Source organism: Eurytemora carolleeae, unplaced genomic scaffold, assembly GCF_000591075.1.
Source record: "Eurytemora carolleeae unplaced genomic scaffold, Eaff_2.0 scaffold610, whole genome shotgun sequence".
NCBI classification, from domain to species: domain Eukaryota; kingdom Metazoa; phylum Arthropoda; class Copepoda; order Calanoida; family Temoridae; genus Eurytemora; species Eurytemora carolleeae.
Window position 1 is genome coordinate 152,190 of NW_019397003.1, and position 18,882 is coordinate 171,071.

The following is an 18,882-nucleotide window of genomic DNA, read 5'->3' on the forward strand; positions in this document are numbered from 1 at the left end:
ATTCTTTTTTTTCTTAGATATTTGGTATTCCTTGGTTTACCCGTGTATTTCTTCTTTTATTCATGTATCAATCAGTGTGGTTATGTATGAATAATTGTTTTCTATCTAGATTCTTCACATTGATCCCACATGATTTTGGTATGAAGTCCCCGCCTCTTCTAGATAACGCAGATCTGGTAAACTTACATTTTTTAACTTTTATCAGTAGTATTTCAAAAGTTATTTTTTTAGCCATAAGACCATATTCTAAAGCTGGTCAAGTATACTCACTTCAGTTATTGAAATGGAAGTTAGGACGTTCCTTTTTCATTTCATTTCATTTTGGTGAGAAATCTGATGCCTGTACAAGAAAATCTACGGAGCAATTACTGTTAGTTAATGGTTTGATTTCTGTAGAAGTTATTGCATAATGCATTGTAAAAAACACAATCTTGTACAGAAGAATATTTGCAATGTGTTCAATTTCGTAGATTTTTAAAAAATTGAGGTTAAAAATAACGGATAAAATAAGTTACCCAGTACCCAGCCCTAGGCTAAGTTTTGACTGATGAGATCTATAGTTTCTCAATGAACAGAGAACACTCGAGAATTTTGCAATTTTTCACTTCATTTCACCTTTCCCAACGATTACATTTTTCAACGAAGGTTGCACCGGTTTTATTAATTCATAACTTGACATTGTTTTTGTAGAACTTAAAGAAACGGGGGGTGGGGGGCAGTTTAGAGACGTTTTTCTAATTTCTGTTTTTTGACCAATTATTTGGATTCTCTCAATAAGTAATTTTTTTAGTCTGATTCTAGTTTGGTGTTCGATTTTAAGTATAAGATATTGGAAAACTCTCATAAATCGGTATTTGGAAAACGTTCGGTTTAAGATTTAAACGTTACAAAAACTATCAACGAGACTGCAGGTATAATTTCAAGTGACCCTCCATGCAAAGATGTCAATGTTAGATTCACAACGCGGTACCCTTAAAGCTTTGTCTGATGAAATATGAAATTGACATCAATGTTTAAAATTATGGAAACGGATCAATTTCAGTTGTGGTTTCTCTCCAAGATTGTCTTGCGCAGTTCTACGCCATGAGAACATGTAGGATATCAGAATTTAACACTTAAAAGCCTAGAAAAACGACAATATCTTAAGCATTATTGATCAGATAAAGGTTTCAAGGGGTTCCGTTGTGAATCTTGTATTGCCATATTTCCATGGGTGGTCACTTAAATTACGCTTATAGTCCCTTGAATTCTAAAACACTATACACTTCTGTTTGCTAAGGTGAAGTCAAAGATCGATATGCTGGACAACCTGTTGGAGATAGAGGTGGCATACAACCTACTCAGTACTGAAGACTCAACAGATAAGGTTGGTTCACTAAAGGATCTTGAAGACACTAATGGGACAAATTCAAACTGCTAAATTCCGTGAACTAGCAATTTTCAATTTCCTTATTTCGAATTTAAATTTATTCTTTTCTCGAATAAATTGGTTCCGCCTAAACCTAAGTTCTATGTTAAGGCAACTATGAAAAATAATGAAATAGAATTAATATTGACTTTTTTCATCAGAAACTTTATCCAGGATCCTATTGATGTTCACTATGAGAGACTAAACACGGATGTATCTGTACTAGAGAAGGAAGCAGAAGAGTTTAAGGTACAGGATACGAAACTTAGATTCCTTTAAAGTAGGAACCTAAACCTAGCTCAGGATAGGTAGGATTCTTGTAAAGTAGGAACCTAAACCTATCTCAGGATAGGTAGGATTCCTGTATAGTAGGAACCTAAACCTAGCTCAGGATAGGTAGGATTCCTGTCTAGTAGGAACCTAAACCTAGCTCAGGATAGGTAGGATTATACCTAGTAGGAATCTAAATCTAGCTTAGGATAGGTAGGATTCATGTCTAGGAACCTAAACCTAGCTCAGGATAGGTAGGATTCCTGTAAAGTAGGAACCTAAACCTAGCTCAGGATAGGTAGGATTCATGTAAAGTAGGAACATAAACCTAGCTCAGGATAGGTAGGATTCATGTAAAGTAGGAACCTAAACCTAGCTTAGGATAAGTAGGATTCCTGTAAAGTTGGAACCTAAACCTAGCTCAGGAGAGGTAGGATTCCTGTAAAGTAGGAACCTAAACCTAGCTTAGGATAGGTAGGATTCCTGTAAAGTAGGAACCTAAACCTAGCTCAGGATAGGTAGGATTCATGTAAAGTAGGAACATAAACCTAGCTTAGGATAGGTAGGATTCCTGTAAAGTTGGAACCTAAGCCTAGCTCAGGATAGGTAGGATTCCTGTAAAGTAGGAACCTAAACCTAGCTTGGGATAGGTAGGATTCATGTAAAGTTGGAACCTAAGCCTAGCTCAGGATAGGTAGGATTCCTGTTAAGTAGGAACCTAAACCTAGCTCAGGATAGGTAGGATTCCTGTAAAGTAGGAACCTAAACCTAGCTCAGGATAGGTAGGATTCATGTAAAGTAGGAACATAAACCTAGCTTAGGATAGGTAGGATTCCTGTAAAGTTGGAACCTAAACCTAGCTCAGGATAGGTAGGATTCCTGTAAAGTAGGAACCTAAACCTAGCTCAGGATAGGTAGGATTCCTGTAAAGTAGGAACCTAAACCTAGCTCAGGATAGGTAGGATTCCTGTAAAGTTGGAACCTAAATCTAGCTTAGGATAGGTAGGATTCCTGTCTAGTAGGAACCTAAACCTAGCTCAGGATAGGTAGGATTATACCTAGTAGGAATCTAAATCTAGCTTAGGATAGGTAGGATTCATGTCTAGTAAACATAAACCTAGCTCAGGATAGGTAGGATTCATGTCTAGTAAACATAAACCTAGCTCAGGATAGGTAGAATTCATGTCTAGTAAACATAAACCTAGCTCAGGATAGGTAAAATTTAATATTCCTGTTGAGTAGAAACAAAAACCTAGCTCAGGATAGACAGGGTTTTTGTATAAAAGGAATTCAAATCTAGTTAAAAACTACTTTCCGAAAACTTTAGTAGATCATTTTTCCACCTAAAATCTTTAGCTCAGCAACTTCTATTTTTACTAAATTCTATGAGTATTAATAAATGAGGAAGGTTTTAGCTAACGTTTGTATTTTGAAAGCAAATTTCTGGCATTCTCTGAATTTGATTCTCTCAACTTTGTGCATTTTCTCTAATATTTGTCTTTGGTACTTCAACGCTATTTCATTAAATTCTATGCCTTGTTAGTGTCATGCAATAGTTTCAATAACAAGAGCAGTTTTGACAGAAGATCAAAAGAAAAGTGATCATAAAGTTTTTATCGGGTACTTCATACTCCAATAATATTTCATTTATGATAAATTTTGCAATATATTTATCATAGAATAACTTTGTTTTAGAATTTTTTATTCATAAGGATGGCAAATGAAACTGTTTAAATTCCTAGATTTAAAGATTAAATTTTAAAAGTTTTCTTCATTAATTCCGTTCAGACAGATTTCTTCAATCTCAATAAATCTCCTTAAATCCCCTGGACCAAATCGAAGAAAAAAGATCATTCTTTTAAAACATTTTACTCAATCCATATTGTTTAAGATAGAGGTAAAGGAACTGAGTTTAGCCATAAACTCAAATTTTTAACTCCTTAGATCTTTGTAACCCACTTCTAACTAGATCTTTGCAACCCACTTCAAACTAGATCTTTGCAACCCACTTCAAACTATGAATTCCGTCAGTTGGAATAGCAGCGGTTTTAATCACCGGGTAGCAAAGGTATAGAGATTAGATTTAAGTTTGCGGGAAATCCTCAGTTCCTGTATAAATGAAAGATAGGTAGTTAAACTAAGATCAACTGATTTTACTAGTTCTTGAGGCTATAGAGGTGATTCTATATTCGCTGAATTCAATTAATTCCTTGGCAACAATATTATTGAACTTAAAAGAAGAAGAAGAAAAATATTAGGAAAATATTTCTTTAGCCAAATTGTTATTTTTTTGTCTTTTTTTAGATATTACAAGAATATGTGACCAACACCCATGCGTCCACTCACACTCAATATTCACTGGAAATTGATCAGATATTTAAGGTATTATTATTTGTGTTTGGAACTATTATCGCTGACATGGTTCAAAATTAATTAGATCATTGGAAACCTTTGTATTGTCGGAATGAGCCATGTTCTCCTCGCGAGGAGAGATGCGTTCAACTTATTGTCATCTATGTAAAAGTTACAAGCTCAGCTCTGATTGATGTTAGGTGAAGAGGAAGAATGAGGAGAAACGGTTCAAACCGTTTAAAGCTCTGCCCAACCGAACCCTGCTCTGGCACGGATCCAGAACCACAAACTTTGCAGGAATCCTCTCTCAGGTAAATTCAAATATTACACTTTAATTTACAGGACCAATTTTATTTTCTGTGAAAAGTCATTTTTCTAATGTTTAATATAATTTTGATAATATTCAATCCCTGACATTTACATTGCGACCCTTTTTTCAGGGAGACAATGTAACATTGCACCCCTTGGGTTGAAATGTTACATTGCATCCCTGCTTTCAGGGTTGAAATGTAAACATTCCATATATCTTCTTTCACGTGACCGGTGCAATATCGTCTCCCTGTTAAAAAGAGATAAAAATAGTTATTTTCCCTTAAAAAATATGATTTTAGATCCTATTTTAAAATTTTCCCCTTGTTTTAAAATGTATGAAAAAGAAAGGTGATGGATCAGCAAAAAAAAGCCACTGAAAGTGTTTTTTAAGTCTTCAAGTTTGATATCTTTATTATGAAGTTTTCTTGGGTAAGAATAGGTTCAATATTTTTCTTCTCTGCTCAGGGTTTACGTATCGCTCCTCCTGAGGCCCCTGTTACTGGATACATGTTCGGGAAAGGTCTCTACTTTGCAGATATGGTATCCAAGTCCGCCAACTACTGTTGCACAAACAGAACCAACAATACAGGTTAGGATTAGAATAACTTTTTATTGTTCATTAATTCCGACGGAACAAATCAAATTAGTTCAAATTTTTTTTAATAAAATAAGGAAATGCGAAATAAATTTGATATTTATTTGAAATCTATTAAATGGTCAGATCTCAGGAGCTCTTTTCTTATTTTCTAACATATTTAGATATTTTCTTTTCTTGTAGATTAATTCACAAGCAGTTAAGTTAATCCTCATAATATATCATTATGTGTATACAAATATCCGTCTTGAATCGAAACGCCGACATCGGAAACTCTTAAAAATTGGAACTAGTTAAAGGAAATTCTGATTTTCAGACGGAATTTGATGAAGTCTCGAAAAGTATTAGATTAGTTTTAAATATATTTTTTTTAAAATAAATTTCTTGAATCTTTATGATCCATCATTTTAAATTCGTTATTTTTTTCATTTTCTTTTCTAAATGTTGCTTCTAATTTACTTTTATACATTTATTTGTTGGGGCAAAAAGACATTTTTGATAAAATAGTTAACCCCTAGTATATTTACCTATCACATATTATCTATCTCTTATGTTTGTTAGGCTTGTTAATGTTGTGTGATGTTGCCCTGGGAAATATGTACGAGAGAACCAAAGCAGATTTTATAGGTCAGTTTTATTCTGCAATGTACAATTTACAGAAGGTATGGCACCCCGAACTAACCAGAGTGAGAAGCATTTGGTTTCTTTTATTTGAAATTAAATGTGTTTTGGTCTATAATTCAACAATCTTTAAACTTACGGATTTGTTTATTATACTTTTTCTTCTTCGCTTTCTTCTTGTTCATCTTTCATAAGACATAAGACATAAAACAAATTTAGGCTGGCTCTTCGAAATTGGTTACAGAATAGGTATTGAATCTATTCTCTGTCCCTACTCCTTGTCACCGTTAACTAAAAAAGTGTAGCCCAGTGTTAAGTGGCTACAAAAGCAGTCCACCAGCCTTATTATGTCCTCATAATGCCTGGCTGGCATTTTTTAATCGAATTAATCAACAATTTTTTTCAAAGACTTTTAAGAAATGAATATGTGATTATTAAGGAGTGTTATAGAATTGGGATATGGATTTATATCTGAAATTCATACATCTTTACATCATATATTGGTTAATTTAAAAAAAGGACGTTCTTGTAAATTAACCACTTTTACGAGGATTACTATTTTTAAAAAGATCTTGTTTTTTTTCGGAACCCTGTCTGTATTCATTTTGAGTTACCTGTCTGGTTTTCTTTTCTTGGAAAGCTGACCAGGCAATTTGTGGTATTTAATGTCAGCTCTGTATTTATTGCTTGCACATGTTTGCTTGGATTTGCTTTACACATTTTTTTAGATCATTAAACTTCTTCCTAAAGATTTTTTGAACGGAGGGGGTGGGACATCACCCATCCTGTATTTGTCTTCATTCACTATTGGTAAAAAAAAAATAGCGTAAAGCTTAAAACAACTCTTCTAATTTTCTTGTCCTTAATTTTCTTCTTTTTTCTTGTTTATCTTGTTTTTGCACTTTTAGACCTTTCCAAATAGTCCTTTGAACATCCGAGTTGTGGAAAAGGTAGAGGAGAGAGATTAGGAGATTTGTAGGAAAAGGGGTTTAGGGGATTGCTCCCTGTGTTTCTTCATTTTTTACTGTTTCCCAGTTAGGGGAATTAAGGAAAACTCATGACTGCACCCCTTATGCAAAATAGGGAGTTGTGAGCCCTGAAAGCTCATTTGAGAGCAATCTTCCATAGCAGTCCAGTCCTCGCGTCTGGTCGAGTAAAAAACCAGTATCGTTGTGCATGGCTTGTATATCCACGAGGGGTTAAACTCCTTATTTCAGTGCACCAAGCTGAAGATAAAGTTGTTTTAATCTATGTACAATTTTTGCTTCCCCTGTAGGATACAAGATGCGTAACTAAACTAAGCGGTTCTCCAGCTGTAATTCTGGATCCACATAGGATTGTTAAAATAAATTCGAAATATAAGGAAGACGATTGTACCGACTCAAATGCCGATGCCTATTTTCAAGACGTGTTTATCCATTTCCTCCATGTAGTGGCCACATGTCAAATCCCCGCTCCTCCCAGCTCCTCACCCCAGCAGTCAGTCAGTGAGTCAAGTTTAGAGAGTTGAGCTGGTAACAGCTCCGACACAGGGAGCCTCTTGACTCCTTCATGATGATGACGCAGATACTCAGTAAGCAGCAGACGTGCTTACCCGAAGGGTTCCCAGTTTATCATGTAAACCAGAGACAACATGAAGCTCCACCTCATGATAAAACCGCGATCACTGCCTACTAGGTTGGATAAGCCCTGCTGTTTCAGTTCCTGTAGATCTACTCCACCAACATGAAGCTCTACATCACTCCCATGAAGTCCCCCCAAATAGTCGTCATTTATTCCTTTTGTTAATTTCTAAACCAACCAATTTTAATGCCACTTGGGAAACTATTTCAAAACTTTCGTTTTTATTAAATAAAAGTTAGAAATATCCATGTAGATCTCCTTTTATTTCATCATATTGACTTTTAAGGTCAACAAGGATAGGTCCGCCCTGTTCGGAAGCAGTCAGGCAACTGAGAAATGATAATTAATAATTGAACTTTCCTTAACCTGTTATACAATTATATTCCTTTCTAGTTAAATTATTATAAAGAAAACTTGTTACTGAGGGTCAAATACAGGGAGTAAGGAATAGAAGGGAGATAGATATAACGGACGCGGTTACGTGCTTTGCAGACGGGTACTCCATTTGTATAAAAAATATTCAAAATAGGTTATTCTATACGAGGTAATTGTACATCAGACAAATATTTCTTATACAAATGGAGTACCCGTCTGCAAAGCATGTATAATCATATGGTAGGGCGAACCGCGTCAGTTATATCTCCATTCTATTCCTTACTCCCTGGTCAAATACCAGGCACAATATATTATTAGTTTTTTCAGATCTCAAGTTACGTGTGCAAAAGGACACACAAATTTTTAGTTTCATCGCCTTCACTTACACGAGTTATTGTTTGCAAACTTTATGATAAATAACTTCACGATTTAAAGGGATTTTTTTTTTGATAATTACAAAATACAAAATATCTAAAAATGTATTGCAATATTTATGTCCGGCTATCCCGCTTAGGATCAATTCTCTAAAACCTTTTTTATAGAAAATTAATTTGAAATGAAGAAGATCATTTTGTCTAAAATTTTCAAAATAATGACTCGTTTATGTAATTATTTTATACGGTCTAGATTGGAATACTTAAGGTTCACCAGAAAGATTAACATACACATACTTCTGATAATAAGCTTATTGTCAAATGATTTACAATATTAATTTTTTTCTCCGAAAATTATATTTTACTTTATGTTTATTTGCTTGATAATAAGAAGTAAATAGATTTCTCTTCTCTGTTCATATTAATTTTAACCCTATTACGATTGATGGGGTGGGGGGGGGCTTTAAAGTTGTGAAAAAATTTTGCTAAAAAAAATTTTATGTATAGGGTAGGGTGGGGGACGGTCAAACGGCGGGTCGGTAATTTAAACAATCAGTAATGGTTTATAACTTTTTTATTAATTAAGCTACAGGGCTAAATTATATATTTGAAAAATAAGTAAAACATGTGTGACATGTTAATATTTGTTAAAAGTAAATTATTTATTTTTGAACAGTTTTCCTACGTACCTATTCAACTTTTTTAAAATCCTTCTATGCATCCTAAATACTAAAGTTAGAGATATAATTTTTTTTTATAAGCCAGACCTTAAAAAGTTGGACTAGGGACATGTATCACACTCCCAATATCGACTTTAAGGGCAAAATCATGAGGGAGGGGGGGGGGGGGTTAAACCCCGCCCAATCCATATTAGACAAAAATAGCCCAATCAGGATAGGGTTAAGAAGAATAAAAAACTATTGATAGAGCACAGAATTTGCAGTACAATTTAAATTAAGATATGAAGCAAGTTAGAATTTCAAACTTTTTATTTAAAGTTTAAATCCTTAAAACTGCTGAAGAATAAAATAAATAGTTTTTCTATTTGAACCTGACTTTACTTTCAAAATTTAATATTTACTAGCTGAAGTTCTCGGCGTCGTCAATGGAATTTTTAAAACAATCTAATGTAAAAAAAAACGAATATTTAGCCTTGGTTGAAGAAATGCTCATGATCTGGATCCAGGTCCATTCTTAGCACCACTGTTCAAACAAATAAAATTTGTAATCAAAACATTATTTCCCAACCTCTCATAGTTGTATTTGTATTGTGTTATCCTCGCCTAAATTGAATTTATCTTTTTATTTTCTTCCTCGTGGCAAAGAATAATAAACCATTGGTTGGGATAGTACCTAGACAATTCGACTCAACTCAATATTTGCTTCAAATTGTTTTAAATACTAATATTTAAGTTTAACTCGAAGGATATACGGGGAATGCATCAAGAGACTTTCTAGAAGAAATTATGTGGCCGTACATTTTTCTTAATGTATTAAACAAAATAATACAAAGATATAGAAAGGGTTGGCTGTGTCGAGATCAAGCATGAAACTCCAAATAATCAATTTAATTCCTCTTGAAATCTCGTGGTGGTCATACCCTGATGGGATATCTAAAATGAAGGGATCAAACCTTGATCATCGAAACTGAAAAGAATACATAGTATATCGATCTCAAGTATTAAGCATTAACGATACTCCGCACAAAAGTTTCTTAGTTCTCGATTTTATTTTTTATTTTTGTTACTTTTTTGCTAAAGGAATCGAGTCTTTGCCACAAACTAAAATTGTTCCTTATATCTTCGCAACCTGTGAGTAAACTTTTGATTTATAAAACTTAGATTATTCAATCTAACAGAATTCATAGTTTGAAATATCCAAGGTCCACAACATTGGTTTGTGATGAAAATGGGATTAGAAAAAAAGAGTTTGTGGCTAAGACTCATTTCCTTAATAAGAGATTTTTGCTACTTTTATTGTCATGAGAGATTCCCAAAAGTCGAATATTGAATAATATAAACCTAGAATTATTGCAAGTATTAAATTAATAATACAAGGATTAGAAATAATGGAAACTGCAGAGCTTATTGCGAAGAGTATTTGTTTAAAAGAGAAAAAATCGAATAATATTCGCGGGTTTTTACTGTTCTTTCTTCTGGTGAGAGGGGGATAGTTTTTAGTAGTTTGCGCAGGGGTGTATAATTTCCCCAATAAAGCGAGGGGAGGGGGAATTATTTTTTAATAAAATATACATTCCTGAATTAGCACCTTCTTTTAACTTTCCAGTAATAAGGACCCATTCAATATTATCAATATCAATATCTAAAACTTATTTTACCCAAAACAAATACTTTTATCGTTCAATGGCTTGGAAGGTAATATTAATGATATCTCATTGGTTGACACTAAAAATTTTTGATCCGGATCCTTAGGACTGTTATTCACTTATAAATGGAAAATTGATCTTTAATGATAAGAAAATTTATTGATTGAAATATTCATTGCATCATCATAAGTGAAACATATCTACAGGTATTGTAGAAGATAAAAATTTCTAAAACTTAAATTATTTAGAGAAGTTACCTGCCGGATTTCATTCTACCAAGGGTATTGGTAAAACTGAACCTAACCCTGAAGTATTTAAGGAGATGGAGGGAGCTAAGGTAAGAAAGAAAACATTTTTCATTAGTTTTGTATTTATTATTTATTTATGCCTGCATCTAGAAACCCCTTGAATTTATAAACTCCTGCCTTATTCAACGTTGATACAAAGAAAGGACATGTATTAGCTTTGTTAAATAAAATGATATAATGTATAACTTAAGTTTTTGCAGCTATAAAATAATTGCTGGGAATAAAGTTAAAAACGGCTGAACCGATTGGTCACACATTTGTTGAGACAGGGAAGGTTTATGGACGGTCAAACGGAAAAATTTAGCCTAAAAAATAATGTTGATTGCTTCGATTTTAGAAAGCCTACAAATAAAATTTTTTTAAATTTTTGTTTATTCGAGTACGTCGATTTAAAAATGGTGGCAAGTCCCGCCTGATCCAACGTTAAACCCGTGTCTTATGTTGGCTTCTGATTTGTTCTGACTGACCAATTAGAGACTGCTTTCAACGCCCAGATTGCTTATGCAGACGGATCAGCTGATAAGATTTCGAAAACTCAAACTTCACTTAAATCAAATATATCATTTTCGTAGCGTGTTTAGCTTATAAATCTTAGTCATTTTTAACACTTGACTAAAGATAGTTCCCGAGAAATTTTAATCAAAAAATATATTAGTTTTTACGAAATTTACAAACTCCCGCTTTAATTAAGGCCTAGCTAAAAGATAAAACCAACTAGATCATGATTTTGTCTAGCCAAATCTCCAATCGAGGATAAATATAGTACAGTCACTGGTATGTACTCCCGGAAACTACAGAGAGCAAACCATATACTTTACCTTGTACACTAAGAAATCTCTAGGTACCCCTGGGAACTGGAGTAAAGGATACTACTAAAAAGACGGATCTACTATATAACGAGTTTATTGTATACGATGTTGCTCAGGTAAATTTTTTATAATCCTTGGGGGAGGAATGGTTTTTGATGATGGGGGGGGGGATCATTTTATTTCATAGTTTTTATCCTGATAGTCACATACATACCTTCTGGGGGGCAAATTGATATTTTGACTAAATATACACCTCTGCTTCCCATCAAATAGATTCTAGTACAATAGATGGCAACGTAGAATTTGTACACTCTCAGTACAGCTGTATTCTTACGTCACAAGTGTCAACTTATTTTTTTGTCCGACAAAATTATTTTTAACAGTGATAATTTTAGAATGAAGTGCTTATATTTCAGTGAAACCAGTGCAATTTATGTGTCCTTTATTTTCTGTTTTTACACTTTTTATTTTCGTTTAACTTGTTATATTTGACACTTGTGACGTCGGGTATAATAGTTCATTTCTCCGTTGCCATCTATTGTACTTGAAAAACTATTTGCTTCCCATACCTCACTTCCTGGAGAGCGCCAGGGATTAAAATCAATATTTGATATTTTAGGTTCAGTGCAAGTATTTGATGAGGATGAAATTCAATTACAAGGTTTAGGGAAGAAAATCTTCAAAGCTCTCACTGAATATTCATTTTGGTTTGTTCGTTTTTCAACCAAACCTTGCTCTGGGGTAGATATAGACTGTAGAGCTTTGTTAATAAGTATCAGGCAAACATAACTTCTTGGTGCAAATGTTAACCCATCTTACTTTTTATATTCCTGTTCTACTGCAAGCATTGAAATATTGGAAGCTGGTATGGCTGTGGCTAGCTAAAGCTGGATTTAAGTGTTCTCGGTAGCTAGTTTAGTTTGCTGATTAGTTAGTGGAGCTTACTTAAACCTCAACTACTAATTGGAACCAGTAACAAGTAATCCTATATTAAACCTTTACAAAAATAAAATATATTTTCTATTTTTTCTAACGGTAAAACTTACCAATTCTACTCAAATAGTTTTTTTTAAGTTTGAAGAATGCGCCAGTATTTAATATTTATCATTTAAAAATCATCTTATTTTTTTATATTTTTTATTTTGTTTTGACTGTTAGTTTGAATATATTCCAGTGATTGATGTGAAATAAACTATTTTTTTCAGATAATTATGTTTGTGCATTTTACTGCGTATACTGTGTTCTTTTCATGTACATGCAGGTATTCTTGCATGTAGAGTTTATGTTTCTATGGTCCGAGTGGTCTTGTTATGGAGTAAATTTAATTTAATTTTTTTTTGTTAAACCTATATATTGTATTAGGACAGGTACTTGGATTTCTTTACATTCAGAAGCTAAAGATTTCATATTTTTTCGGTTATTAGCAAGAAAGCTTTATCATACACATTTACAGAAACCGCAAGGCAATATGAAACTTTTGTGTTAATATTTAGAGACCTATTTTAATTGATCATTTTCACCATTTTCTTAATTAGACTCAACTGTTGATAAGTACCAGAGGTTGGACGATGTTTTCTCAAGTTATTATTGATGAAGTAGGCGAGGTTATTGTATACGATGTTGCTCAGGCAAATTTTTAAATTCCCCAGGGAGGAATGATTTTTGATGATGGGGGGGGGGGTTCATTTTTTTTAAAGTTCTTACCCTTGAAAGTCGCTTATTTCCCCCAATTCAGCAAAGAAAACATTTTAATAAATTGCGCTTTGTGCAAACATACATAATATCTGGCGGGAAAATGATTATCTAAACTGTAAAGGGGTAAAAGTAGGCGAAGCAAGTTTGATATAATTTCTTTTCTATTTCTCTACGGACAAATTCAGGGTTGGTGACATAATACATGAACACAAACCACCTCTTCCTATTTTACTTTCTTAACTTGATGAACAATTCTGCGTACATCAGTTCTCTGTGTATATTTATTTATTTAAAGGTTGGAAAAAGTGTTCATCTTAAAAAAGAGTATTACAAGTTGGAAATTTTCTTAGTCACAATTCCGACTTTCCCGTTTATTTAGCGGACAATTTCAAGACCGGAAATAGACTCAAGGTGTTAATCCTTAAACCAGGAATAATTAAGAACAATTAATCATTAAATCGGCAAATATTCCTTGATAAATTCTGATTTTAATCGTGCCCGCCCGAGCTAGTTATAATTTGATTAGACCCTTGCCAGTTAAAGTAATCTTATAAATTTTTTTAATTCTTCCCCCCCCCCCTTGGGCCGGGGGGGGGGGAATCAAAAACCCAAGAGGAAGGAAGGGAAGGAAAAGAAAAAGGCGAATAAAATGGGAAAAGGGAAAAAAAATTGAGGGGGAAAATGAAAGGGTAAGAAGAAAGTAAAGTGGAAGGGGGAAAGGTAGGAATGGGGAATGGGGAAGATTGAGAGGGAGAGAGCAATATAGGGAACTACGGAAGGGAAGTAGAAGGGGAAGGTTAGAGGAATGTAGGGTAGATAGGGAAGGGGAACAAAGGAATAACCTGGCGCTACCACTATCCTTAAGAGTAGATATTATAGAAGTAATGAAACACTACATAACTATTTAAATTTAAGATTTACTTTTAAGAAATCATTTTAATTAATCATTTGCAAATACGTAGGCTTGGAGACCATTTTGCGGGGCTCATAACGGCCCTGCTCCCCCCTCCCTAGTTGTAAAATATACATACAGACTGTAGACGACCGAAATGGAACGGTACACCAAATGGATAATCTCCTTGTGAGAATATCGTGCATTTGTATAGCTAACGGAAACAAGGCGATGTGAAATGGCTTACTAAAAGGCAACAAAAAACTGAAGAAAGAGAAGCTCTTGATCTTTAAAACGTTCTCAAGTTTAATATTAGTTCTTATTTCCATCAATATCAATAACAAGATTATTGGAGCAAAAAAAATCTAATAAATATGGAAATTGAAATACGACTTGAAAGTCGTCTTTATTTTCTGACATTTTATGCATGGCCAAGAAAGTATAAAAACGAGGCTCTATGTGTTTGCGAAGTGTTTTGTTTTTAAAAAAAATTGACAAAGACATTAGACAATTTTGATTTATTAAATAAATTGAACTTTGTACAAATTTTAAAATTTCTCCGTCAATTTTAAAGATACAAAAACTGTAGACCACATTTTGAAAATTTCAAGACTTGGCGTTTTCGAAATCAGATTTTTAAACTGGAATACTGCAATAAGTGTGTTCATGAAAAAATGCCACATGGATTGAAGACAATATAAAAATAGTCACTTGATTCACATGTCCATTGTTTATCGGTTCTTAGTTTAATTGAATTCTACTTACGTTACTCACCTTGACACCTTGTTTTAAGTATTAGCTTTTCTTTAGTCCGAGAATTTGATCTTAATTTGCTCTTTATCAGACTGCATAGTAAATTGTGATTGCTTATTTGTAATATCTCATGCCTTGTAGTTGAATAAAAATATGAAATATGAAATAGTCGGATGTAGTTTCCGGAACTTGATATCAGGTTTAGGGGTCTAGGGCCTAGGGGTTTACCACAAAAAAATGATTGGTATAAAGTTCAGTATTTAAAAAGATATTTGATGGATTTCAAGCTATCCTTTAACACAGATCTTGATCCTTGCTGTAAAAAATATTACTTTTTTATAGCATTAAGTGGTCGGCTCCTTGATTTCCTTATATCTTACAACTTAAAAAAGCAGAAGTATTCTCCTAAGAGGGGGGGGGGGCCTCTGAGGAGAATATGACAAAACTTTCGCATTCTGTTGCTGTTCAGGCGATCTTCCACACTCGGGAGAATTCTGGCAATAGTTGAAAAATATATTTTTAGTTTGCTTCAAAATGTGAATTTGTTACTTAAAAGGGAGGGGGGGGGGGGGCGGAAGCCATATTTATTATGCAATCTGATGAAACTAGAGCAAAACAGATTTAACAGACTAGCTAAAAGTTGTTTTGGTAAACATGGGACATTCCAATTGTGACAATTTGTAACTCCGTAATCTTCGTTACAGCGGAAGAGAGAAAATTGAAAACTTGCAATTTTTAAATTGTTGTCTAACATTTACAAGAGATTTAAAAATTTCATCATTTCCAAATAAATTGGCAGATTTCTTAATTAAATGTTAATATTAAAGAATTTAAAATGGTAAAACACAGTTTATAAATCAGTTAAATTGTTAATATTTAATTATATAAATATTTCAATAGGTTTTCATATATTTCCACGTTTCAAAGATATCTAGTATAATTATAAAAGTTATTCATAAAATTTTAGAACCGACTTAGAAGGGTTACAACGACTTGGGGTTTAGTTTTAATTCACAAACTCGCTTTTTTATCATTTGACTTAAAAATTTTAAATCTGCAATTTGCGTTTTTATCTGCTATTTTAAAAAAGTTAATGTAAAAATCCTGTTAGATTTTTGCTTATTTTGGTTTGCAGTGTTGTAAAGTTATCATTTTATCGCCATCTTTAATTGGATGCATTTGAAGAAATGGGAGAACAAACATTAAACATAAATTTATTATCTATATATAAATTTGGCTTGTCTGTCCGTTTGTATCCAATAAACGTCAAAACGGCTGAATCGATCGGGCCCATATTTTGTGTTGGACCTCACGTGACCCCAGGGAAGGTTTATGAATGATCAAAATTAAAAAAATTATTTTTGTAAAAAATTTTAAATCTTGAAAATCCGCGAATTTTTTTATCATAAAATCCATGAAATTCTTTTCTTCTTTGTTTTTCAATGTTTACAATGAGACCACGTTCACAATTGAAATAAAAGCCTAGTACCTAATATTTGACATATATCACATTTATTAAAATTTACAGTAAGAAAAATACTGATCTAGAAAATTATTGCATAATTAGAGAAGAATAAGTAATGAAGTGATATCAGGTTTTTGTATCGAACATCGCCATTTCTAGTTCGGAAACCCTGAAATAAATGTATGCATAAATATTTATTATTACATAACAGATTTATATAGCTATCTTTTTTTAATTTATTGTAAATAAGAAACATGATCAAAAAGTTATTTCAAGAATAAATTAAAACGTTCCATCTTAAGCTGAAGAAAAAAAATTCGAAAAAATGCTATAAAAAGAGATGACTTAGGTAATAGAAAGCCAAGGAGTCAGCAGAATTTTTTATGTCATATTTTAGACTAAGAATTGATCACGAAAATATTGTTGGTTAGATTTTAAATGAAATTGGAGAAAATCACCTTATCTAAAGGGACTGTAAGCATAATTTTAAGTGACCCTCCATTTGAAGATAGCAATGTCCGATTTACAACGGTACCATTGAAAGCTTAATCTGCAAGACAACGTCGTTTTTCTGACTTAAAAAGTGTTTATTTCTTTAAATTTGACCATTGTTTCTTCTAAGCTAGAAATGCGCAAGTAACTTTTGAAGAGAAACCACAAACGAAAATAAGCAGTTTAAGTAAACAAAAACATGCATATCTAATTCATACATGATCAGGCACAGCTTTTAAGGGTACCGTTGTAAATCATGCATTACCATCTGTGTATGGGAGGATCACTTGAAATTATGCTTACAGTCCCTATTGTATTTTTGTATGTTATATTATATAAATATGATGCAGTAGACATTGATTATAGGATTTCGATAAAATCTAAATCATAAATAGATAGATACATAAATATAAGAAATTGTTAATTTACTTTTTAGAATATAAGTAAATTTGTCTAACAAGGAGTAAAAAAATCGGGATTAATGCTTGATCCACTCTTTTTCTTAATCTCCAGATTGAAAATTGCTTGTTGTCCTCATGAATTTAATCTCCAGATTAATTAACAGATCGGGATTAAGGATATCACATTCAGCTAAGAGCTGGGAACTTCAGAATGGATAACCTTTAATCCCAAGTACTTAATCCGAATATCCACTGTGGAAACTTTTCATTTTAGTCCCTAATCCACTTTTTTCTATCTCTTTGGATATCCGTACATTATTTTCTCCAATGAGAGTGCAGGAATATAGTTCGGAAATTGTATTGACCAAGGACAGCCTTGAAAATAAATTCTATCCCAAGAGAGAAATCCGCAATTTCTTACAAATAAAGAATTTGTTGTCGGCCATTTTGTAAATCAGTCGGCGAAGAAAAATATTTAATAATACGTCTAGGATTCTTTTGTAACCAATTTTAACTAATGTATTAATAATTAAATGGGTGAGAAATTAAGTGAAGGCCCTTCCAGTCAAGAAAACGAACCAAACGAATCCAATTTGTTGATCTAAATATTCAATCTCAAGACTAACATAATCTCGAGCTTATGTTTGTCTCGAGATTAGCAAAATCAGAGGATTAAGCATTAATCCTGATATCCGCAATTCTAAAGTTTCCAGCTCAGAGCTGAAAACTTTAGATATCCTTAATCCCGATCGGTCAATTAATCTGGAGATAAATAACAAGAGGAGAACAAGCATTATTTAATCCGGAGATTAAGAAAAAGAAGAGATCAAGCATTAATCTCGATATCCACCATTCTAAAGTTTTCAGCTCTGAGTATATAAGGTTGTATGGAGGGATCTGGAGGGTACCTGGGTGTATAAGGTTGTCTAGAGGGTTCTGAAGGGTACCTGAGTATATAAGGTTGCATAGAGGGTTCTGAAAGGTACCTGAGTATATAAGGTTGTATAGAGGGTTCTGAAGGGTACCTGAGTATATAAGGTTGTCTAGAGGGTTCTGAAAGGTACCTGAGTATATAAGGTTGTCTAGAGGGTTCTGAAAGGTACCTGAGTATATAAGGTTGTCTAGAGGGTTCTGAAGGGTACCTGAGTATATATGGTTTTATAGAGGGTTCTGAAGGGTACCTGAGTATATAAGGTTGTCTAGAGGGTTCTGAAGGGTACCTGAGTGTATAAGGTTGTATAGAGGGTTCTGAAGGGTACCTGAGTGTATAAGGTTGTCTAGATGGTTCTGAAGGGTACCTGAGAATATAAGGTTGTATAGAGGGTTCTGAAAGGTACCTGAGTATATATGGTTGTATAGAGGGTTCTGAAGGGTACCTGAGTATATAAGGTTGTATAGAGGGTTCTGAAAGGTACCTGAGTATATAAGGTTGTATAGAGGGTTCTGAAGGGTACCTGAGTATGTATGGTTTTATAGGGGGTTCTGAAGGGTACCTGAGTATATAAGGTTGTATAGAGGGTTCTGAAGGGTACCTGAGTATATAAGGTTGTCTAGAGGGTTCTGAAGGGTACCTGAGTATATAAGGTTGTCTAGAGGGTTCTGAATGGTACCTGAGTATATATGGTTTTATAGGGGGTTCTGAAGGGTACCTGAGTATATATGGTTGTATAGAGGGTTCTGAAGGGTACCTGAGTATATAAGGTTGTATAGAGGGTTCTGGAGGGTACCTGGGTACTAAGGTTGTCTAGGGGGTTCTGGAGGGTACCTGGGTACATAAGGTTGTCTAGAGGGTTCTGGAGGGTACCTGGGTA

The 18,882-nt window shown here is 33.5% G+C and overlaps 2 protein-coding genes across 2 annotated transcripts in view; one reads left to right on the top strand and one right to left on the bottom strand.

The window, feature by feature from the left end:
• LOC111710988 (poly [ADP-ribose] polymerase 1) overlaps positions 1–12,403 on the top strand; it is a 30,408-nt gene extending 18,005 nt beyond the window's left edge. Inside the window, exons 23-32 of the mRNA XM_023485199.1 lie at positions 110–176; positions 1,280–1,366; positions 1,583–1,657; positions 3,983–4,060; positions 4,231–4,341; positions 4,808–4,931; positions 5,499–5,564; positions 10,505–10,593; positions 11,406–11,489; positions 11,993–12,403. Of these exons, the coding sequence (XP_023340967.1) occupies positions 110–176; positions 1,280–1,366; positions 1,583–1,657; positions 3,983–4,060; positions 4,231–4,341; positions 4,808–4,931; positions 5,499–5,564; positions 10,505–10,593; positions 11,406–11,489; positions 11,993–12,040 (829 nt within the window). The 3' untranslated portion in view covers positions 12,041–12,403. The remainder of the gene's footprint in view (positions 1–109; positions 177–1,279; positions 1,367–1,582; positions 1,658–3,982; positions 4,061–4,230; positions 4,342–4,807; positions 4,932–5,498; positions 5,565–10,504; positions 10,594–11,405; positions 11,490–11,992) is intronic.
• A 3,805-nt stretch (positions 12,404–16,208) lies between these two features.
• Positions 16,209–18,882, bottom strand: part of LOC111711005 (uncharacterized) — a gene marked incomplete in the record, with an annotated part of 9,702 nt that continues 7,028 nt past the window's right edge. Inside the window, 2 exon segments of the mRNA XM_023485224.1 lie at positions 16,209–16,347; positions 18,799–18,836. Coding sequence (XP_023340992.1) covers positions 18,806–18,836 — 31 coding nt within the window.